Source organism: Falco rusticolus, chromosome 5 (assembly GCF_015220075.1).
Source record: "Falco rusticolus isolate bFalRus1 chromosome 5, bFalRus1.pri, whole genome shotgun sequence".
Classification (NCBI taxonomy): domain Eukaryota; kingdom Metazoa; phylum Chordata; class Aves; order Falconiformes; family Falconidae; genus Falco; species Falco rusticolus.
The window spans coordinates 27898518-27922335 of record NC_051191.1 but is presented as its reverse complement, the minus strand read 5'-3'; the positions used below and the strand labels follow the sequence as shown (position 1 = coordinate 27922335).

The 23818-nt window shown below is 47.6% G+C and overlaps 1 protein-coding gene across 2 annotated transcripts in view; it reads left to right on the top strand.

The window, feature by feature from the left end:
- The first annotated feature begins 14532 nt into the window (after nt 1-14532).
- The window catches only part of LOC119149429 (store-operated calcium entry regulator STIMATE-like), a 35343-nt gene continuing 26057 nt past the window's right edge, over nt 14533-23818 (top strand). For both annotated transcript variants that reach the window (XM_037390676.1, XM_037390675.1), the window contains exon 1: nt 14533-14698. In XM_037390676.1, coding sequence (XP_037246573.1) covers nt 14590-14698 — 109 coding nt within the window. In that variant the 5' untranslated portion in view covers nt 14533-14589. The remainder of the gene's footprint in view (nt 14699-23818) is intronic.

The following is a 23818-nucleotide window of genomic DNA, read 5'->3' as shown; positions in this document are numbered from 1 at the left end:
GCCCTGTTTTTCAGAGGGTCAAACCTGGCAAAATATGTCAGGGAGGTTCTGTAATGTAATCAGGCAGCTGCTGGAAGGGGACGGGTTGGGATTTCTAGCCAAAGAAAAAGCAGGGCACAGGCTCTGGTTCTTCTCAGTTAAATGTAGCTGTTTAGGACTAAGGTGTCTAGATCCAGCGGAGGGACATCACACTGTTCGAGAGCAATTCATCTCACTATTTCAGACAGCCATACTAAGAGGAGATTAATCTTCTTTAGAGAACTCTGTTTCTCTCCGCAGGCTCTGGAGGGAGCTCAGACAGATAACGTAAACTAATGGTCTAACTTTGGACAGCTAAAATTGACTGAGACAAATCCCACCCCACTGATACTGGGGCCTGAGTGAGAGAAGAGTACTTACTGGTCTTGGACATCAGAAAAAAAAAAACAACAGACCGAAGGTGCTGCAGCCTTCTTAGGGGCAACAAGTGTATGTGCCGAGCTCATAACCACTATCCTTCTTTGTTATAATGGCCACAGCCTTCGTGCTCTCTCTTTTCTTAATTGCATATTTTTCAGTTTTGCTTTGTCATCAGTTATTCTTTGCAGAATCATCATTATTTTACCATGATATGTTCTTGCTGATAATACTCTTTTCACAGAGAAATTGTTCTTTCTTACTTGGAGTTTAACTTTCTCTATGTAAATGTTAGCTACATCCCTCTGGGGATGCCCTTATGTTATTTCAGCTCCCTCAGTGAGGATTAGGGTAGGATTCAATCAATCCAACACAGCTTCCAGAGGACTGTGTCTAATTTAAGGCTGGGTTCCAGGCTCCCTCCATAGTCAGTGGAGAGGGATGGACACTTAGAGAGGGCAGGTCAGATCATGTCTGCCCGAGGGTAGGTGGGCTCACAAGGACTCCCCTTCCAAACCTAGGCTTGTTGTCCACAGGTAAGGTTAGGTGAGATGGATCCTACTTTTAATATTTGTCCTGCAGGAATTCCACTTCCCCAGGGGTGTTAGTTTTTGGTCTTAAGCTACTGTTATATTGTTTTCCATCCAAAACTCATAGTCTTCCCTGGCCTCATTCTGCAGCCTAGCAAATTTTGATCATTTTTTCTAAGTTTAAATCAGGGTATTTTCATAAGCTCCTTCATGAGATTGCATGTTTCTTTTGGAGTGCCTATTCTCCTTCCTGGCTAGTCTCAAGTGAGGTGTTCCACAAGTCCTCTGAAACTGCACATTTAACTCCAGCAAACGTTTCTCAAACCTCCCTGTTTTAGTATTCACTGATGCATGTGACTTGCTCCTAAAACTTCATTCCTTTTAGAAATGCCAAACTCTGCAGCAAAGTTTGAAATGCAGTCCCAGCATCTGAAAGGGACACTTCCATTTAAAATCTTGAACAGCAACAGCAAATGCAAAAGGCTGGCACGAACATTACTATGCCTGTAGCAGAGCTGCAGATCTCATGAGTGCTCCACCCCCACCCGCAAAATAAATACAGGGAAATACAGGAGTCTGTACAGCTCCATCACAAAGATGCTTTCCCTGGGGTAAAGAACAACCTTTGGTTTTATTTCTGCTCTCCACATTGTGTTTTTTCACCATAATCTCAGTCTGGGTATGCCACTGTCAATAAAAAGCAGGCAGTGCTGTGACCTGGCCGTGCTCCCTAGAGAAAATCTCAGATTTTCAGAGTCATCACCCTGACTGCACCCACCAAGGCTTTGCAAGCCCAGCCCACTCACACTACACTTTCTCATCTGCCTCACTGCCTGGTGGTGATGGGGCTCTGGGACCTACCTCACCCACTGCAGCAATGGAGTGATGCAGCCTGCAGGTGAGGCATCTTATCTAAGCCGTTCACCCAGGCTCTCCCTAAGGTCGGGAGATGACGAATTGCTACCCAAAGAGGCTTCCATTGACTGGAGGAAGCCCAAGTCAGTAGCTTAGATTAGACAGGGATTAGTTTGGATAAGATTCAACTTTGATGACCAAAAATAAGTCACCACAAGCATCTTGCCCATTGCTGTGGGCCAGTGCTCAGAAGTAAACCCAGCCCTGGCTTTCAAGACACTGGGTTTTTTTTAAACTTACACAGCCTGAACCATTGACTAAGGTTCAAGACAGTCACAGATGTATCTTCTGTCTTTGCCTCACCGATGAAGGAACAAACTTGGTCCTGTTTGTTGTGGGAAATCTTTACAGGAAAGGTCCTCGCAGAGGCTGTTAAAAAAATAATAATGATCATACGTAATAAAAGAAATCAAAGACTTACAATACAATTAAATCTGCAACTAACTCTGGAAAGTATTTCAGGCAGTTGTGGAAAGCAAGAGCAGGGCTGTAGGCTGGGATGGATTTCTACAACCATCTGTAGTGGCTGCTATCCTGCTGCTTCAAATATTTCTGTCTTCTCCTGCTAGAGATGGAAAAGCAATGAAAAAAAACAACTGACTCCTCTGGGATAGAGCTTCTCCAGACAGCTGCCAGGCACTTCGGATAGCTTTGCAATCCACGTAGTGCAGGGCTTTGGAATCAGAGAAAGAAACACAGCCCGGTCTGCAAGTGGTGCTCATCTGGCCGAGCACAGGGGCTTTCCTGTAAACAGCTCAAAGGATCTCTTCACCCATTCCAGATGCTAAATTTAGGCATGAAGTGAGGAGACACAATTTGAGAAAGCCTACAAAGCCAGCTTTGGCTGCATGTCTACATGTCAGAGACCTTAGGCTGTTCAAAAGCAATACACCTGATGCTCTGTGGTTGCACCCTCCCCTGCAGAACAGAAGGAGATGGTGAGCTCAGTGTATTCAGATATTTATGCTATAATATTTCTGCACTGAGGAGTTATACGTGGACTATTTGTGGCCCAGGTCCAGTGTTTGGGAATTAAAACGCGAAAACACATCCCCAATAAATGGACTCCTTCAACAGAGGTTGCTTTGTATCAGGTCTCATCTCAGGGTGTGATTTACAGATCTGATCTAATGTCAGCTGGAGCCAGGAAAAAGATTTCCCTTGAATTCAAAAAACACAGGACTAACCTAAGTAACTTCGTCACTGTGTTCATTGCTTTGGAAAACCACTGGGTATCATAATGAACGAAAAATAACAACAGTAATGTTATTATTTTAAATAAAATGCGTATTTTAGAGCAACTTGTTTTGCTAGCCACCAACAGATTTCAGGTTACTTGTAACAGGAAAAACAAACAACTCCCCCCTTGGTATTTTCCTAGTGACTTTTGTTTTTTGCTTAAACAAACAAAGTCACTAAGCAGAGATTGAACCCCAAATCAGCATCCCAGCACACGGTTCTCCAGGAAAAACTGGCTTGGGCTAATCTTCTGCCCTTTGCAATGTTTGCCTTCTACAGCACACCAGCAGTGTTTGCATAGTGGGTGATGTACTGGGCTGGGATTCGCACTGTCTGGTTTTCCAGGTAGAACCCTGAGGTTCCTAAGAAAAGCAACACAAGTCTCATTGCTTTTGTTCCTCCCTCCCATTTAATTTCCAGTATGATTCTTATGGACTCTCATGCTTCTCCCTGCGGCTACCAAGAACTTGGCAGTTTCCACACTTGACCTTTATCTTAAAGAAAGGGTGCACATGTTTCTCATCAAAGACCAGCTAGGAGAGCAACAAACAACAGTTTTAAGACAGCCGGTGTTTTTTAGTAATCCCGGGGAAGAAACACTGCAGATTAGCACAAGGGCAGACTTTGCTGAGGGTTCAGGCTGAAGTCAGGCTTCTTCCTGAATCCTAAGGCTTATTTGCTGCAATATTTGTTGCATCATTTCTAATCCCAACCCTATTAACACCCCTTTTTCTGCATGCCCAGGTGTTTTTCTGGCAGGAAATACCCCCCTTAATCCAAAAAGGGAAACTTAGCCAGAGGGCCAAGTCCTCTTCTGAAAGTTTTTTTGTACTGATAAGGTTACATCACGCTCCTAACCTGTAGTTCTGCAGCTGAGATTGCACTGTAAATGCAAAACAGAGTTCTGGAGCAGGCTATTAGCTTAAAGTTAGGCAGTATTTGTGTTTTGGAAGCATCCCAGGAGAGGTAACCGAGGTCCCTTTCAGGATGACTGTCTGCAGCCTGAATCGAAATAATATCTCTACGGTAGCTGTAAAGAATGTATTAAAGGAAGTAGTAACGATGTCTTAGCTATAACATTCATAAAACATCAAGGATGGCTTGTGGAGGAACCTGTGGTTTTTAAGTGCTAATGGAAGAAAGGCTTGGGAGTGTGAATATTTGCCAGGTCTCAGCAAATTAGCATTTTATTTCAAGACTCTTCCATGAGCGATAGAACTCAGGGGAAAATAATCAAGGTTCTCTCTGGTTCATGCTACGTGAATTTTGTGAATATTTAACATTTTGCCAATTGGGTAGGTCCCCGTTTCCTAACTGATCTTTTCGCACAAATAGTTACTCAGGCAGTCAGATCCTGACATCCAGCAAAAGATCTGACAGGACTCATCCAAACCCATGACTGCACAGAAAAAGGCTTCCTTTTCTCTGGGGAAATCTCAGGTCTGCCAGAGAGACAGAAGAACTGTACAGAACAAAATCATATTTGATTTGCCTTTTATTCTCTTTACCCTTTTACTTTTTTTTTTTTTTTTTTTTTTTTTGCCTGAGGAGGACCTGGTCTCCTGGCAGTGGAAGGGTGAGAGGCAGGCAGCCAGGCGAGCACCGCTGCCTCCGTGCGATCCCTGCCTCAAATAAATCCAGGTCAGGTCTGCCCTCAAAGGGGGATGACAGGACAGCGGTGTAACCACACATCTCAACAACCACCTGAGATTGATTAACAAGCTGAAATATCGTCAGTAGTGCCTCCAAGCAGGATTGGGAGTCAGATCTCCAAAAGCATAGGGTTAGGATGCTACCTGTCTGTCCAATAAATAACGATGCATCGTAGGGAGAGGCTGGAGCTACAGGCTGGCTAAAAAAAGCACTGCAGTCCCGAAAATGCAGGTTGTGGAGAATTTCGGAGATCAACTCATCCATCCTTCCACCCTAAGTAGAAATTACCGAGCTGTCTCTGAGAAAAGGGATCTAAAAAGTTGAATGTTCTTTAAAATCCTGCAGTGGCAGAATTTCTCCCTCTGCGCCCAACTTACCGCATCTCTCAACTACCTTTATTCCTGAAAATGGTGTCCTGATGCCAGCCTAAATGTGCTCAGTTGCAGTTCACATCTACAGTGTTCTACCCATGCCACAATGGCCATACATTCAAACATCATCTTAAGCTTTGAAGGAACTTGTATCTGGCCATCTCATTTGTACAAAAGATGGGTCCCAGCCACGAATCTGAACGTAGTGTGCCTCCAAAGTTCAGCCCCATGCCAGGAGGGACACAGAGCAAACTGAAACTGTGCTGTGATTTTTGGCTACGGTTTGAGAAGAAAGTCTCATTTCCAAAAAATAAATTGATCTGAAAAGCAAATTTTGAGCCTTTCAGGCTCATTCAAGTTCATGAACTTATTCCTAGCCAAAGAGTCACAAACCCAGGGACCATCTTACCGCCACAAACATCACACCTCAGGTCTAAAATTCTGCTGTGACAACTGTCCCACATGCAGTTCCACAGCACCCACGAGGGAGCTCTGGTCTCAGGGGGTGTTTCCTGGCATTACAGTATAACAAACAGTAATTAAACGTCCTACTAAAATGAACCTGCTTAGGCAACTGAGAGCTGCCTCCGGCTGTGCTTGTACTCCAGTTAAACACTCTGTTTGGCTTTCTCCTGCCATCCGTTGGGACACAGGTATGCATGATACTTCCATTCAGTGGCAAAGTTGATTTAAGTAACCCCTGCCTCTTGCCCCAGCTCTGCAGGTGGTTGTCATTAGCCATTGCAACGGGCTGGGCAATTCCCTGTGCTCCAAAACACCTTTTTTTGATATGAAAAAAAACTGATTTGTCTTTTCAAGCAACATTTTGAGAGTTTCCCTATACACAAGATCAGCACGGCCACCTGAATTAAAGGTACACCAAATAGTGTTGGTAATTCCTCACAGGGCTGCTTCCCCGCCTGCGCTAGCTCCGAGGTACTGCATCACAGAATAAAATAAGGCCATGCCAACCATCTGCTCCGGTGGTGCAAATAAACTCATCTCACCTGCTGCCGTGATGGACTAGCGGTGATCCTTGGGCTACAAGGTGTCCTCAAAACGTTAAGAATTGAAAGAATTGCAGTTGTACTCCAGTTTACTTGGAGGAAGAGCAAATGCACAATGATTTATCAATTGGCCCAAGATAATGTACAAATACTGTAGTAAAGCCAGCCACTGAAACTGGAGTTTCAGTCCACCCCATCAATCTTTAAGTCATCCATCCATTAAGCTGGAGTCCTACCAGCAGTACCCGAATGAGTCCATCTAAGACAGGCTCTGCACTCCAGGGGAGCAGTGAGGTACAAAGCTGATTCCTCAGCTGTCATGAGCTCTGTGCAGGACTGAGGAGTGGGGTCTGGCCTCCAGTTCCTAGCACGAGTAAAGATGAGCTCCACCACCACCACTGAAGTCTGTAACTGCTGCGATGGTGTAGGACCATCATCCCTGTAGGGATGCAGGGTGATAAATGACTTTGAGAGGGTCAACCATGATGCAGAACCATCATCCCCATAGGAAGGTGGGACCTGTGAGAGGTTCCTCTGTGCTGTTGTAGGACCTTCCACTTTTGCCTCCTACCACAGGTGAAGGGCTGGCCATGCAGGATGAGTGGGATGTGCTCAAAGTTTGCACAGCTGAGGTGTTCTGAATGAGGGGAGGGGAAAAGGCAGGCTGAGACTTTTCTCTTTCTCCCTCTCAGCACAGCTTAGCACAGACCTGGAAGCCACGACCACCTGCCCCTCTGGCTCACACAGCCTGTGGTGAGCAGGACAACCGATGCTGGAGAGCCTCACCTCCGGGCCAAACACAGCACACCAGCAACAGCACAGGCCCTGTAAAGCGTGAAATTGTTCCCATTCATTCAGAGCAAGACACCAAACATCTCATAATAACCCAGCTAAAGCACTTATTGAAAATACAAAAGAATTATCTTTACAATTACCCCTTGGAGTATCCTGCAATACAAAGTCTTGGCTAATAGAAAAATTGGTGTTGGCCTCTTGCTTATGAATATAACCTTTAACTGATGGTTACCTGTGCCAGGCCTTGTAAAAATGGGTAATCCAGCAAGAACAAGGTCTCTTTTTTTCTTTTTTTTTTTATTTAATCAGCAGGGATCATTGCTGCTGGCAGCATAAGTAAAGTCTGTTCCAAGTACCAGTTAATGGAAGTTTTCTCAAGAGAGCTTGTTTTCAGAAGCGATTTCTCCATCAGAGGAGAAATTAAATCAGATTAATAACTTCTCTGAGTGTCAGCCTGGACAGGACAGTTTCCCATGCCCCCCCCTCCCCTTCCCCCCTCCCTTTACCTCAGCAACCACCTGCAGCCCTGCCACTGCCCCCTACTCATCCCCACCATCCCACTAGGGACCCTGGGGGTACAAAACACCTGAGTGCTTATGGGGCAAGTGAATTGAAGAAAACTGTGTGGTGTTGTAAAAAAACACTTGGGGTTTTGTGATTTTTGCTGACATGTGGGGCCATCACTGCGAATGAAGCAGACTTACTTCATCTGAGAGCTGACAGGGTCAGAGGAAGATGTCCTTCAAGAGGCTGTTTCTCTTCAGGCTATGAAAGGAGCCAAAAGACATCTCAACAGGGGACACCTAAAGCCAGGTGAGACAGATCCCACCCAAGAGCAGCTTGCACAGAGCAGGGACTGGCTTTTTCATCCTGTGATTGCACCAGGACTGCTACAAGGTCATCCAAGGCCATAGCAACATTACAAAAAAGTAATAGACCTAAACCCACCTGCAGTGGGGCTTTGGACATGGAGGGGAATGTTGTCTCCCACACTCTTTATTTCCTTCCTAGCTCAGTGCAAGGAGCAGCAAAAATGCAAATAAGCTGGAGCCCCTGGCCCTGCGCCCAGTATCCTGCCTGATTCCAAGCCAGCAGCTTTTCATAGCTTAAGTGCCCTTGAAGTGAGCAAGCCTGGAAAAACGTGTTCTCCCCCAGGTCTGTTTTGAAACTGGAGCCCAGCCACACCAAGGGCTGCCATGTGTAAGCTGGTACCTGTATGTCAGACATCCCAGCCAGCTGCGCATGGCAAGGGGTAACATACAGATGGCTGTCATTAGCCATTGCAATGGGCTGGGCAATTCCCTGTGCTCGAAAACACCTTTTTTTTTTTTTTTTTTTTAATGAAAAAAACCCCGATTTGTCTTTTCAAGCAAGGACAAAAAAAACCCCCAACATATTGTCCTTAAGGAATACAGACAGCTTTTTGCAATGGAAGGTAAGTACCAAAGGTCAGGAAGAAAATGAGCAGGGTCTCAACACTCATGGGGCAAAATAGTGCAGGATTACTGGAAAAAAAATGCACTCTAATCTAGCTCAGCACCATGCACTTCTTTTACATGTTTTCTGGCAGCCACCACTGCTGATTCCTCTAACCAGATCTGTCTAGCCCGGAACACTTCCACTGATCCATGCTGCTACTCTTACTGCTGCTGCTCTTCACTGATGTGTTGAGCCCACGGGCCATACTCACACAACAGGAATGGCACAGAGGATGTCCTGGTATCCCAGCTGCAATGTCTCCAGTTGAGGTTTTAATGAGTAACGAGATGTCCTTTCCTGCCCTGACTCCAGTAGTTATGGGCTCCACCACATCTACAACTCAAGCGAATGAAAAAGCTCTCTTTGAGCCAAAAATAAACACCCGATTTTTTCAGTCACCTCCTTCTCAGCCAGAAAAGATGCCTAAATAGGTAGCTGTGAAGAACAATTCCAACAACTTTTTCTAATAATTCTCTGTACAGGAATAGTTTTGCTGCAAAACCCGTTCCTCCAATGACACCTCTTATTCCCACAGGTTTTTCTTGGGGGGAAAAATATGCCATTTCTTTTCTAATTCCTATTTTCTCAAACGTTTGTCATTCTTGTCACCTTTCTCCAGACTCCAGCATATGTACATTTTCATGCAATAACAAAACTGGGCTGAACCCAGCAACTAGCCCAGATTTTCTATGACACACTCCAGGTAACTTCCCAGACCAGGATGTGCCTTCCTCACAACACCTTTTTTGTTACCAACTTGCATTTCATCTGCACGCCATTTACATCTCTGGATCCTCTTTCCAGCCAGGTGTGTCACTTTCTGCCTCCTTCCCTCCCTATCACTCACTGCATTTTTATTCTGTTGACTTTGGAACCATCCCTCCACTTTAACAAAATCACTTCTAATTCTCACCCTAGCCTAACAAATGTTTGCAGACTCCTCTAGCTTGATATCCTTGATCATCACCTAAGGGTCTAATTTACCTTACCTAGGTTTAGACATCCCCCTTGGAGCCATTGCACCTCTTCTGAGGCAGCAGCAAACAGCTTTTTAAGCAGCTGGTGGGGGTTTGTCCGGAGGTGGTGCTCCTGCGGAGCTCATGGGGAGTCACACATCTCTGCTTATTTACAAGAGTCACTGGGGCAGAAGAAAAGCCTTCCCCAAATCAAGATACAGCCAGTCACCCTCTCAGAGTAGAAAATTAAACTGGCTTGACATGATTTATTCTTGCCAAATCCACATTGGCTGTTTTTATTACCTTATTATCCCCTAGGTGCTTATAAATTGATTGTTTGATAATTCTTAATAGTATCTTCCTAGTTACTGGGATAAAGCTGGCCAGTCTCTGATTCCCCAGGCTCTCATTCCCCTCCTTCTCACAGACAGGCACAGTGTTCGCCCTTCTCCAGTCCTCCAAAACCTCCTCACCAGCCCTCCATAGTAACCCCGGAGGAGCCAGGCTTTACTCTGCCCACTTCACAGCTACTCTTCTTGCACAGCTTTCTTCAGGCCCTTGAATAAATCAGGCTTGCCTCCTCTTATCTTTTAACCTGTTTTTGCCCTGCACTGCCTCCATTCCCATTGTTTTAAATTGATTTCACTTGCTAGTCCTTTTCTAAAGGGTGGGAAAAAATGAGGTGTTTTCTGTGGTTTTCACTATTTGGTTTTCCACTCTGAGAATTCATGGATTTACTCCATCCTCCATTTTCCTCTTGCTTTCATGCACGTACAGAATTGCCTGGATTGGTTTTTGCATCTCTTATTACTTGAAACCCCTTTGGTGTCTTGGCTTCTCTGATTTTACACTTACACACAAGGCGTGATACTTAAATTAATTTTTCTTGGGTCTTTTATTCTCTTTAATGACTCCGGTATTAATTTCTTTTTCTTCTGAAATTTTTTGTGTGATTGTGTACTTGGTTTGCTTTTCCTTACTTTGCTGTTTTCCCAAATGTCATGAATATTTCTCACCAGTATTTCCATAAGCTTAAAAAGATCAATGGATAGATTGAAGTAAATCAGCATAAACCAACCAGCACACTAGGAGCTTCTCCAGACATTGGTCCAACCAAGGTTAAGGGAAAAGAGGAGGATTGCAACACTTACCTTCTTTTTCCTGCCATTGCCCCACTTTCGCTGAGACTGGCTGGAAAGCCCAGCCATCGCACAGCGTTGGAGGGAACCTTACCTAGACAGGTAAGGGACCACAGTTGCCCTCTGAACTTTCCTGTTTGGAAAACAGCTTTGCATCAACTCATGATGAAACCCACAGCCCTAAAAGGAAAATTTCTCTAAGGAAAATAATCAGTTGAGCTGTGGCACCTGAGGGCACCGACTCACGGTTCCGCTGCCCTGATGGTTGTGATTTGCAGGGCCCCCAACCAGGCAGGCACACTCTTTGGGAACAGGGACAGCTATAAATAAGATCCAGGGCCTCTCCGTGCATCCAAAGAGAAAAAAAGTAAGGAGACAGCTGTGGGGTGATTTAATTGCAAAAATAATATAGCAGCATTGAGTACTGAGTACATTTAGCCAGAGCTCCCAGGTTCTGCCAAGCATTAAGGGCTTTTTGCATGGATTCAGAAAATCCAGGTATTTTGAAGTACAAATCACATTTTTGATAAAGCAAAGCTGTGGCTTCATGGTGGCACGTCAAGCAGCAATAGCTACTAAAGGCTATCTGCTTCCTCCTGCAGGGAGAGGGGAAATCAAGGGGCTCTCTGTTTATTGCCCTCTTATTGTCGGAGTGTTTTCACAGGTGTGAAGTACTGGGCTCTCTTGTAAATCTACCAGCGCTTGAAAATAAGGCCCCAGACAGCTTTGCACTGCTGAATACAGCAGCAGGGAGAAATCACCACTAATTGGGCTAGCAAGGAAAGGGAGGAGTAGGAAAACTGAGCCTTGTGCACACAGGTGCAATCCACTGATGCATCACAGATACCGTCCTTTACAGATAATCTGCGGGTTATTCATAGAACAGGGATTTTGTTGAAGAAAAACCGATAGTTTAAATGTCTTTCTTTTTTCTGTATGTTCACTGATTGCTGTGCTGTACCTGGACAGAGTCCAAGGCAAATCCCAGATGAAAAATTATTATCTAGCAACAAATACTTGAAAACAGTTCTTTAGCAGCAGCCTAGGAAATCTGGAAAAATGCAGAATGTTAGAGTCTGAGTAAATCGATGCTGAAATATGTATTTGCTTAATAGATGCTTCCATGTACAGCACGTTCAACTGGCTTGTGTAAGAGTATCAACTTTAATATTTGACTTAGAATTTAATATAAAGGTGACTGATCACAAAACACAGTCAGATTTACCAGCTCCCAGGAACGAACCTTTTTATGAAACTAAAAATTACACTTATAAAATCAGCTGAAAAGGAGTTAGCAAGATCAAACTTCCAGCTTGCTGACCGAACTCCTGATTAAACTCTGATGAAAGTTAGGGAGCTAAATGAACGTCTACCAACCCAAAATTCAATTCACCCTGAAAAAAGGAGTAACTGTGTCTAATGGGGGGGGGGGGGGGGGGGATATGAGCAATATGGAGTCAGCCCGCTGGTCCCAGGGGATGTGTTGGCTCAGTGGGGGAACTGGGGAAATCCAGTGCAGCAGCAACAGACAGCTGGGGGGGGGGGGGCGGGGACGAGCCTCCAGCCACCCTGCTCCTGCTAATGGCCTCAGCAGGACAGGGGATTCCCAAGCCTTTGTGTAACACAATTCCTTCCTCTGTTCTAAAGGGGACACGGGACTACTTGGGAAGCGGGCCAGCTCCCGTGATTTTCTCTCGTCTCGTAATGTTTACCGCTGGATTTAATGCCATCGCTCAGAGCCGTACGATATGATGAGCTTTGCCGCCTCTTTTGGCTCTGTAACTGAAGGCGAGCTCCTACCTCTTAAAGTCGGAGGGGGGGGGGAACTCTTGCATGTGACCTCAGTGCTCCCTGAAGATGGCCTCAAGCCTACAGAAACGAGAGAGAAAGTGAAACCTGCCGTCTGGGAGGAGGCTGTAAAGGGGGATCGGACCAGTATTACACAGAGTAGCAAAAAAGCAGGTTTGAGTCCGCAGTTTGAGATCCTGGCCCCATCCTGACACCCTACAATGTCTCAGAACATCTTGCCACAGTTCACAGGAATAGGAGATTGGATAACTCATGTTGGAAAGGACCTGGGGAGGTGTCTGGTTCAACCTCCTCCTTACAGCAGGATCAGCTCTGAGGTCAGACAAGGACACTCAACGTTTAATCCGGTCTTGAAAACCTCCAAGGACAGAGCCTGCTCAGCCTAGCTGGGCAGTCTGTGCCATGGCTGTCCAAGAGAAAAAAAGTTTTGCCTTACAACCAGGCAGATCCTCTCGTTTCAGTTGATGCCCATTGTTCCATGTCCTCTCACTGGGAAGTGCCTGGCTTTGTCTTCCTGCTGCTATGGGCTATCCCCAAAGCTGTCTTAGCTCCAGCTCCCTCTGCCTCTCTAACCAGGACAAGTGCTCCAACCGTGAGTATACTGGGAGCCCGCAGCCCAGCACCCCCAACCCCCCCAGAGCTGACTCTGTGCTCACCCAGCCCAGTGCCACCAAATCCCTGACCAGCACCACCCTCCTTTCCCAGCCCAGCACACCCAACACTCTGATGGGACAATCCATATCTTCACCCCGTGCCTGAACCACTGACCTTGCTGACCACTCCATCCCCCCAGACCAGCACCCCCAAAGCTCTGCTGGAGTGATTTCACATGCGTCCCTCCCCCACCACCCACCACCCCCAGTTCCCACAAGACCCAAGCCCTGCTGAGACTCACCCTATCTTCTCCAGCCCAGTACCCCCAATTACCCTGGCAACCTTCCTACCCTTCCCATACTGGTACCCAAAATCCTACTGGGATTCCCCCAACCCAGCACTCCAAACCCTGCCAGGACCCTCTCTGGCCCAGCACCCCAAACTCTGCTGGGTCCCCCAGCCATCCTCCTCAGCCTAGCATCCCAAACTTCACCAGGACCCCTGTGACCCAGCACCCCAAACCTCACCATGACTTCCCTAACCCAGAACCTCAAACCCTGCCAAGACCCTGATCCCCATAGAATCACAGAACGGTTTGGGTTGGAAGGGACCTTAAAAAAGTCATCTGGTTCCACCCCCCTGTCATGGGCAGGGACACCTTCCACTACACCAGGTCGCTCGAAGCCCCGTCCAGCCTGGCCTTGAGCACTGCCAGGGATGGGGCAGCCACAGCTGCTCTGGGAAGCCTCTGCCAGCACCTCACCACCCTCACAGGGAAGAATTTCTGCTTAATAACCGGTCTAAATCTACCCTCTTTCAGTTTAAAACCCCTTGTCCCATCACTACATGTCCTTGTAAGAAGTCCTTCTCCAACTTTCTTGTCAGCCCCTTCAAGTACTGGAAGGGGCTGTAAGGTCTCCCCAGAGCCTTCTCTTCTCCAGGTTGAACAGCACCAACTCTCTCAGCCATCCGCATCCTCATCCCCATCCTCATCCTCATCCTCATGCTCCATTTGCATTCACATCCTCATCCTCCATCCCCATCCTGCATCCACATCCCCATCCACATCCTCCATCTCCATCCTCATCCACCATCCTCCATATGCACCCCCATGTGGGAAACCTCAGCTGGTCCAAGGGATCAGAATATGAGCTTAACATTAGCCTTGAACAGATATCCATGTATCCTTGAAGAGCCTGGGAAAGTCATGAGAAGAGCTGAGCCAACAAGGTAAGGAACTGCCAGATGGGCAAGTAGAAGAAGTGTATCAAAGATGTAGCAGAGAAAAGGCCATCCAACTATGAACTGATGGTCTGTGAGTGAACCAATCATGTACAGATACCTATTCTTAAGAAATATATAAAAAGGCTTGTTAGAACCTCCATCCCCATCCCCATTCTCATCCCCACTCTCATCCACATGCTTATCCTCCATCCCCATCCTCATCCCAGTCCTCATCTCCACCCTCATCCACATGCTCATTCTCCATCCCCATGCCCATCCTCCGTCCCCATCCACCATCCCCATCTCCATTCTCATTCTCCATCCCCATCCCCATCCCCTCGCCCGCCGGCCCCACCCCCGCCCCGCCCGCCCCCGGGTGTGGCCGCCCCCGGCAGGGGCCGGACGGGGCGGGGGCGGCCGGGGGCCGCTCTTTGTGCGCGGCGGGGCCTCTCCGCTCCGTTCCGCACCGCTCCGCACCCGCCATGGCCCCCCCGCGCCGGGCGCACGGCTGTGGCAGCGGCGCGTTGCTGGGGCGCTTCGGCGTGTTGCTGCAGTCGCTGCTGGCCCTGTGCGCCTTCAGCACCCTCATGCGTGAGTACCGGGGGGCGGCGGACCCCGGCGGGGGGGAGCCCGGCGCGGGGTGCAGGGCTGGGGGGCGGCAGCTGCCGGCTGCTTCTTAGAACTCCGGTGTCCAGCCTCAGCTTGCCGGCAGGGCAGCCCCGGCGGCTGCGGTCCCGTCTGTTAAAACTCGGCGTGCGGGAGCCGTTGCTCAGTCACTTGGAAAATTTTAATGATGCGCGAAAGCTGATGGTGGGAGCGGGGGGTTTACGAGGAAGAAGCGGATAAAAATAGGGCGGGTGTCGGCTACGGTGCGGCTGGGTTAGAGTAACCCAGCTCTTAATTGCGCTGTGATGTTGTTTTCTTTAATTTTGCGCAAACCGTAAAGTTCTAGCACTTGGGAGGCTGGGGAGAGGAGGTTGGTGGGAGAGTGTTTTCGTGAAGGGGTGGTATGGACAGAAAGCAGCCGAGCAGTGTCAAAAGGTGGGGGACACTAAGTCTGAAAGACCCGACAAAATTTACTGTTGCCTTGTGCTGCAGCTGCGTCTGACTTGGAGCAACGTGCGCGTGCCTTCTTTTTTGGGTTAAGTGGTTTAGCACGAGTTGAGTAACATGCCAGCAGTCGGTCTGTTTTTCTTGTCTAAAAGCCTGTGGTGACAGTGAGCTGAAACCTCCAAGTATTCTGCCTAACTAGCTGCAGATTTTGAGGCTCGCTTGCCCCTCTCTGCTTTCTGGAAACTGCTTTCAAAGGGCTCCAGTGCTGCGGTTAACACCAAGCTGCCGGGGACAACTGCAACAAGTTCTTCCTGCGATATCCGATAGCTTTTTCCAGCTGGAATAGCCCGGTTGCAACGCTTCGCTGCTTGTGTTTCACCAAATATTGACAGTAAGAGCAGATTAATTTTGTGTGTGTGTGTGTTCCCCATGGTGATGTGCGTGTGGGCGTTCAACTGTGCTGTAAGCTCCATGGGGTGTCCCGTAAAATCAAGGACACCAGTTAAACATATCAAAATACTCTTGTGGATGAAGGCTGCATAACCCCTGCTAGCAAATTATCAGCTCTGGGTGAACTGTTGTCCTCCCCCTGATGCAAAGATTTCCTTGAACATTAACAACCTCTCTGTTAATGAGGAGAAACCGAAAGCTGATCCTGGGCGGTTTCGTTGTGAATCTGCTCAGTGACTAAGGCTGTGAAGGGAACAGCTGGCTGGGACCCCAAAAGCAGATGTGTTTACAGCCCTGGGATCTCAACCGCGGTACCTCCTCTGGCTGCAACTGGGCTGGTGGTCCCTGATTCACCCCAGCTGTTTCTTATCTGTGCCCACTCACACACCTAGCTGGAGGCTTGCTCAGATGTGCGGGCTGTTTGTATGCATATTCTTAACCCAGGACGGTTGAGTGGGCTTACCGAAGACTTTACGTAAGGTAGTAACTTGCTCTGAAGCAGCTTTTGGGCTGTTCACATGGCCCGTTCAGTTGTTAGCCTCCTGGGGAGGAGAAGGCTCCAGCAGCTGGGAGGGATGGGAGCCTCTTGAGCTGGTGGTGATGTGTGTCCAGAATCAGAAAGGTTCCTGGGAACCTTGATTGCATCTTAACTCCATCCAGCCCAGCATCAAGTCAGGAAGTCCCAGGTGGATGGCTCATCCAGAACTTGGGACACCAATGTCACCGCAGTCAGCGTCAGCCCTTCTTTGATGGCACTTCCTTCAGTACTGTGACATTCCTGGGTGCGTGTTTCTGTTTGTGTGTCTGTCATTTCTGCTTTAATAGGATGTTGCAGGCTAGCTTGTTCAGTCTTACAGGTCAGTGAGTGAAATTCACTTCCTATTGGAATGCAAGCCAGTGACTTTTGCATTCTTTCTACTTTAAAGTGCCAGCTCAACTTGGCTATAGAGGCACCTGAATTTGAATAGGTAAGACTTCCAAATTGTGCAGATGCTGTTCAGAGCACTTGAAAGCATCTAGAGGAACTCAAACTAGCAGTAACATGGTGCTCTGCAAAGGTTTGCAGGTGTGTGTGCGTGGGATGCGCTCACAGAGCGTACATCCAGAATGTGGGTCCCAAGTGTGGCCCACTGCAGGAAGGATAAAGTTTTGTGGTTTTATCAAAGACTTTGTGTCCTTAAATTTCTGTTTCTTGGGGCTGTGGAAAGATTCTCTCCTGCCAACCTCGTAGGAGAACCTAAAGGAGGAGAAATTTAGTCTTGCATGATTGTCTGAATGGGGTGTGTGGGGTGGTTGCTCCCCATTGCTGCGGGTTATGTGAGATGGGTCGTTTGTGTGATGAAAACAGAACCCAGAAGTAGTGATGGCCAGCCTTGGCGGGGAGTCAGGGAAGCTGTTTAGTGTGGTTAATATGTCTGTCAACTCCCATGAGCAGTAGTGATGACAGAGTTCACTTGAGCCTACAAATCCTCTCTTGCTTTTCCAGCAAGAAGGACTTTAAGTTTGTGGTCAAGGCTAATTCCAAGATGGTCCAGGGCTTGCTCTGGTTGCAGCTTTGCTCTATTTGGTAATCAAATTAAATGAGTTGTCCTTCCCACTTGCCTGCGGTGGCTTTGGAGGCACTTTGGCTGTAGGGGCACTTGCTACAAGAATTAAGGCACAAACACTTGAGAGGCAGTAAAGCCGCACAGCTGTGTGCGTGTGGCAATCCAGTTTCCTGAGCAAGAACTTACCCTTAGGGAGGTCATGACACTGAGGAGTGTGGATAATTGTGCAATCCCATCTGAAGTAGTCTGTAACGCTTTGCTGTGATCATCACTCAACTGCAACATGCTTTCTCAACTCAGTTATCTCAGCTGCAGATGCTGGGTGTGATTTGAGGCTTGAGTTCCTGCAAGTTGCTGCTGTTTGTTTAAACCTTTTTTTGAGGAAGGGGCTAGCAAAAGCTTAACTAGCAAAAGTTATACAGGCTTGCACCCTGGACAGCAAGCCACTTAGAAATGGAGATCTTTTACAGAAATTTGAGCTGTAGCCGCCTTTGTGAATTAACTGGAGTGCTAGAGAAACAGGTTTTGGGTGTTAAAGGATCTTTTTTTTCTCTGTTGTGAATGGAAGAAACTTTCCTTGGAGCTGGTGTACTTGTTTTCTACCACAAATGGTGTGGAGGACTTCTAAGAAGACTTAATTCTCTTCCTGAAAAAGTCATGACAACCCTTGAGCTCCTGAAGAAGGTTTAGTAGCACTTGTGCTACAGATGTCAAAACAGGCTTTCTCTTGGAGCGACTTCATACTGCCCAGTGAGGAGGGCTGTAGCAGGTGAAGCTCCATAGCCTGCTTCGCCCAGTGAAACCTGGCTTTCAGCTTGACTTTTCAAAATGTCTTAAATCTGTCTAATGTGACAGCAGCATCCCCTTATCTCTCCTCTTGCACTTCACTGCTGGATATATTCTTCTGGCACATCTTGCCTTCTAGCTTAGCCTAAGAAGGCAGAGCTGTTTGGGGTAGGGACCCCAGCGTGACCCCCCCCAGGGAGGGTTTGGTGATGGAGGAGGTGCTCTGTTGGCAGCTAGGGGATGGTTCATACACTGGTCCAAGCACTCTGTCCTGAAGGCAGGACCACAGAATAGGAGTCTGCCGAACTGACTGTAAAAGAAGCAGTGGCTCTTGACTGTGGTAGAAAACTACTGGTAAAGACCGTAAGAAGTATCTCCTTGCTCTGTTTTCCCGGTCTCTGTTGACCTACCAGCTGGCCTTCCAGTGTGTTTTTCTCTTGGATGGTGGACAATTGGTTACTGAAAGTGGGAAATGGCATCCTTGTGTAGGGAAGTGTCTGAACTTTGAGAGGGACTAGTGGAAGCTGTGGTACGCATCTCCACCAGATAAATCATACTTCAGCAACCTTTTGTGACTCTTTAGTAGGGTCTGTAGCAATCGGATGAGGGGTAATGTTTTTAAAGTAAAAGAGGGTAGATTCTGACTAGATATAAAGAACTTTTTTACAGTGAGGGTGGTGAGACACTGGCACAGGCTGCCCAGAGGGGTGGTAGATGCCCCATCCTGGAAGCATGCGAGGCCAGGCTGGATGGGGCTCTGAACAACCTGCTCTAGTGGAAGGTGTCCCTGCTCATTGCAGGGGGGCTAGACTAGATGGCCTTTAACGCACCCTTCCAACCCAAACTATTCTGTGATCCTGCCCCAGTGACCAGTTCAGGCTTGGTGCTATATGTAGTTTGAATTGTTGCACTGTTCCTATGCTTCAGAATTATCCCGAGTGCTTTCTGTGATGTGTTTGGACTCTTACACTGGAAATCTCTCATGAGGGTGGCTGAGAGTGTGAGTCCGTGTCAGGAAAGAGAAGAAATAAATGGTAGAGCACTTGATCTATCCAGATTTCCATTTTGTTTTGAAACCAATTTGACCAGGACATGAAAGCACTACAGGCTTACCACGCCGAAGACAGGCTCTGCTGACTTCGCTTCCTCTGGTAGAGCTGCATAACTGTGTTTGATTTTGGTTATTCACCCACGTGTGTATTTAAATGGCAACTTCACGACTGCAGATGCTTTTCCCTCCAGGGAAAAGCCAAACCACAGAGGTTAACTGTGTCTCTGGAGGTGTGGAGCATGGGGCTTTGCAGACTGCAGTAGTTAATTTACATGTGGATTTGTGGGTTAAGCAAAAAGCTAGGTATGGCAGGACTCTCAAGATGGTTTTCTTCTGCTTCAGTACATCTGAAAACTTGCCGAGCTTGAAAATGCACGTTGTGCTTTGTAAGCTGGAAGGTGTGTGCAGCACTTGATGTGCTTCATTAAGTCGCATGCAGCTTTCTACAAAGCTTTTGAATTTCAGCTGTTGATTACGTTGACCTCTTCTTGGAAGTTGCCTTTTGAACAGCTACGCTGAGCCTAAAGCTGCCTGCTGGGCAAGGACTGTGGGATTCCTGGTTTCCAAAGGAACGGATGGGTTTGATGAGCTGGGAAATTAGCTGGTGAATTAAACTTCAGCAAAAGTTACCTGTAACCCAAGGGCTACCAGGCACCTTGCTGAGTTGGTTCTGCAACATGTGGTGAACAGTTGATATTACAGGTGACTTCAAACTGTATGGGAAACTTTACAGGGAAACTAGGGTTTTTTTGTAATTAAGAGGTGGAGAAAGTAAAGCTTTAAGGAGGAGTCTGCTAAATTACCAGCTTTTTTTTTTACAGCATTTGAGGAAAAGTCTATGACAGACTGTAACAATAACTACCAGCCCAGCTGCATCACTTCATTCTTCAGGTGGTGCTCTCTTAATAATTGTAGAGGAATGAAGGCAGTGGGTTGATCAGCACTGATAACACGCAGCTGTGGCCTTGCCTCAGCGGCAGTGGGTTGATTGACATGGACGATGTGCACCTGTATCTCGTTCCTGCTAAGTGGTTAAATAGCCCTGAGGATTTTGGAGAGGGGGTTGGATGGAGGAGGAGCAGTGTGGTCTGACCTCTGGAGGCAGGAGATACAGCACAGACAGTAGAATCTGACCAATGGTAAAGCCTTGTTGCAGCCTACTGGTTTGTTTGTGCTGCAACAAATGATCTCGGATGTCACAGTCTTAAGAGAAAGCATTCCTTGTCTAAACTCCATCTTTCAAGGGACTGGCTTGAAATGTAGTAATGCTTTATGTGGAGAGAGCCACTACTGCCTGCCCTGGGATGGAGTTAAACAACACCCCTGGTATTTGAGCTGGAGCCCAGCCTCAGCCCAGGTCTCCTGTAAGACTTCCCGTGTCATCAAACATATGCCCTCCTCTCAGTGTGCAAAGCGTGACTAGTGCTTGTCTCAAAACTAGCTGATGAGCACCTGGCACCTGGCTGTAATGACAGCTGTAAAAATCCGTGCAGGAATGACACATAGGGTAGAGCTTAAAACTGAGAGCCATACCAAGGTACTATGTGGCCTTCATTTGGGCAGTTCAGGTCCCGAGATGAGTGAATATTCCAGCTGAAGCTCTTGATATGTCTCTGCAGGGCGGATGACAGGGAGGTGATGCTGCTCTGTGGGTTCCAGAGCTTCCCATGCACTAGATCTGCAGATGACTGGATTTTTGTGGGGACTAGGAACAGGTGGGCTAAGCAATGTCAGCAACCGCACAAGAAAGGGGAGAGGAGTAGCTGTTAAGTGAGATCTCAGGGAGGAAAGAGGTCCAAGTATTTTAGGGGTTTCATTTTTTATTTTTTTTTGGAAAAAGCAGAACTACTTATTTTTTCTTGTGGTCCACCTGCATCAGCCTGGGAGCCCCAGTGTGCAGCACCATGCAGAGCCTTGCATTGGGCCGTTGCCCCAGCAAGGGCTTCCTGAGTGCCTTAACCTGCTGTCCGTGCATACTCCTCCTGCAAGGCACAGCACTCTATCCCAGGAAAAACTCGTATCTCAAAGACACTGTAGAATAGCTCAGCAATAGCTGGATATCTTCAGTAGGAACTGGTTCAGTCTGTATACTCAGCTGTTGCCTCACCTCTTGCAGATCCAGGATAACCTAGAACATCTCTCCCATTCCTATTCCTTCCTTAGAGTTTTCCCCCTGCCAGTCTGGCGGCGGCTGCTTACGTTCTTGAAGGATTGGTACAATGGTGATGGGAGGGAATGATTACATCTAGGGCAGACTAGAGTGTGGAAGTTATTAGGAATCTGTCTCCTTAAACCACTGACCAGGCTTTTGCTACTCCATGAGCTGATGGAGCATGTGTGTTCAGAGCCTCACTGGCTTGGGCGTGCGCTTACCTCGCCGCCAGCGCGTTGGCTGCTCTCTGCAGACGGTGGCTGCTGCTTCCTCCCATTGTGTCTCGGGTCAGGCTGTCTGAGTAGCTGCATACTCAGGCTAAGAATAGTGCAGACCCCAGGCTTTTGGCCTCTGTATCCTGCATGTTGGCTTCTTTCCTGCCTGGAGCTTGGAAAAAGCCTGGGAAAAGGTGTGTCCTTCAAACCAGTTTGAAATGTGTTGTTGGAGACTGTACTGCCTATAAATAACATGGAGGTTGGGCAGGGAAAGAGCTGCTGTTTCCCCTCTGGTCCAGTAGCTCTGAGTTCTCTTCTGCAAGGGCCAGAAAAAAGTCCTAACCCTCTTGCTGGTGTGCTGTTAGCCCAGAGATGGGCTTTACAGTAGGCAGTTTAGCTAGCCCCTCTCTTAAAAGCAGTGATGATGTAACAAGTTCTGGGCATTGCAGTGCCTTTTTTTTTTGCTTTTTTTTTTTGTTGTTTTGGGTGGGCCACTCGCAATTTCATTGTATTAATGCTGCAGCGCTTTCTCTGCGTGCTTCTAATATCAGGTTCGTTTCCAGTATTCATCCTCTGGGTCTGTTGCTGGGATGCGGGAGGTGGGGACAGCCAGGCTTGCATCTCCTGTAAATCATGTCCTAAAAGCTTTGTCCCTTGACTCAACATCTCCCTCCCAAACCTCACCTTTTTGAATCCTTTGGTTGATTGCAATAAGATTTACCAAGGAGGTGGTCTGACTGTCAGCGAAGCATAACTAAGCTTCTCCTACAGAAATGCTTCCCCCTTGAATTTTGTAGAAACCAAACTTGGTAGTCTGTTTTGCTGATCAGCAGCTGGTTGCTACTGCAGCTAATTTTGCCTAAATGAGGGGGTTTATTTCCAAGAGGGGTAAAAGGCACCTGTGGTGATGCACGCATCTACAGTGGAGCTGTCTGACTGTGGTGTGGGTTGGTGGGGAATGCGGGGAGGACATTACATGCAGGAGTGCTCCACCAGGAATGGGGTGAGGAACAGCACAGGGCAATTGGGTGGTTGCTGCTGTCCTTGTCTTAATTGACGGTAATAACCAGAGAATGTGTTTAAAAATGAAAGTATACCGTGGAACAGTATTGCTGCAGACTTGGGTAGCTTCAGGGCATGTGTCTGGGGTAGGCAAAGCTGTCCCCTTTCTACTGCATCAAGAAAACACCACAGTCAATGTCTACCTCTTATTAATCTGGGGGAGGGGTGGAGGTGAGCATAGCTGTCACTGAGCTTTTATCTTCTAGTTTTCTGACTGTTTACAGATCTCTAACGAAAGACTCTCCTCCCAAACTGTTTTTTTTGTGTCCGTCCATCCTCCCCCCCCCCCTTCACAGGTTCTTATTCAGATGTCCAGCTTCCACCCAGCCTGGTGGTCCTGAGGGAGTTCTGAGTGTGTATGATCTTTCTTGTCCTTGACTGCAGAGGAAGGGCCTGGCAGTATTTTGTTTCCTGCGCTGTCCTTTCTCAGCCACAGGCAGGGTTTGTGTCTGGTTGTCACTTGTCTTCCTTCCCCTTTGGGTTGACTTCATGGCTTTTGTGCTACAGTAACTGGAGCCAGGTAGGGAGAGTGCGGTAAGTGATGGGGACAGCAGCTCAGGAAGGCAGGCGGTTGTCTCGGTGGTGCTTTGCTTCTGTTTAATGGGATAGATCTGGGTTCCCTTCTCCTGACTCTTCTAGGAGTGTTGTCTTCCCACCTGCCCGGCTTTTTCCTGGGATGCTTTGGACCATGTGGCAAGTGTAAGTGGGCACACAGCCCTTCCACTCCATGCTGCAGCAGGGCTATGGAGCAGCCCGTGTGCTTCAGGTTGGGACTTCATGAGGCTTCCCTTTGCTGTTCTTTGAAGCCTTTCTGAAGGAAGTGCATTTCTACAGTGTGAACTGTTGTACTGCCGACATCCACCCACTTCACTGTTTATTGAAATGTAAATTGAATAATTCAGGATCAGACTGAACTAGGTGCAGTGCAGGGTTGGGTCCTGCAGGAAGAACCTGGACAAGCAGTCTTGTTCTTCCTCCATTTAGCAGCTTTTTTTTTTTTACAGTGCTTGCTCTAGCATCCAGCTCCATTACAAGTACCCTCAGCCATGAACATGGGGTGTTCAGCTGCTTTTCACCCAGTATCTCCTATCAACCTGTAGCATCTCTGCGGCAGCAGTATGCACCACTGGATGTATTTTTGCTGTCAGAGGCAGCTGACTTGACACAGCTCTCGGATATGCTGCTTTTCAGCACAGATAGTTCTGCCCTGTATTAAAAGGGGCAACTCAGCAGGTCATTGACACCAGCTAGGACTTGCTTTTAAATGTGCTGCAGATGTTCAGACTTTGTACTGCCAGTGGAAATGTGAGTTCAGGTTGATTTCTCAGGCTTCCTCAGTTGAAGACAACCTTGGAGCAATTGTTCCCAACCTGTATTCAGCTCTGAGGTTCTTTG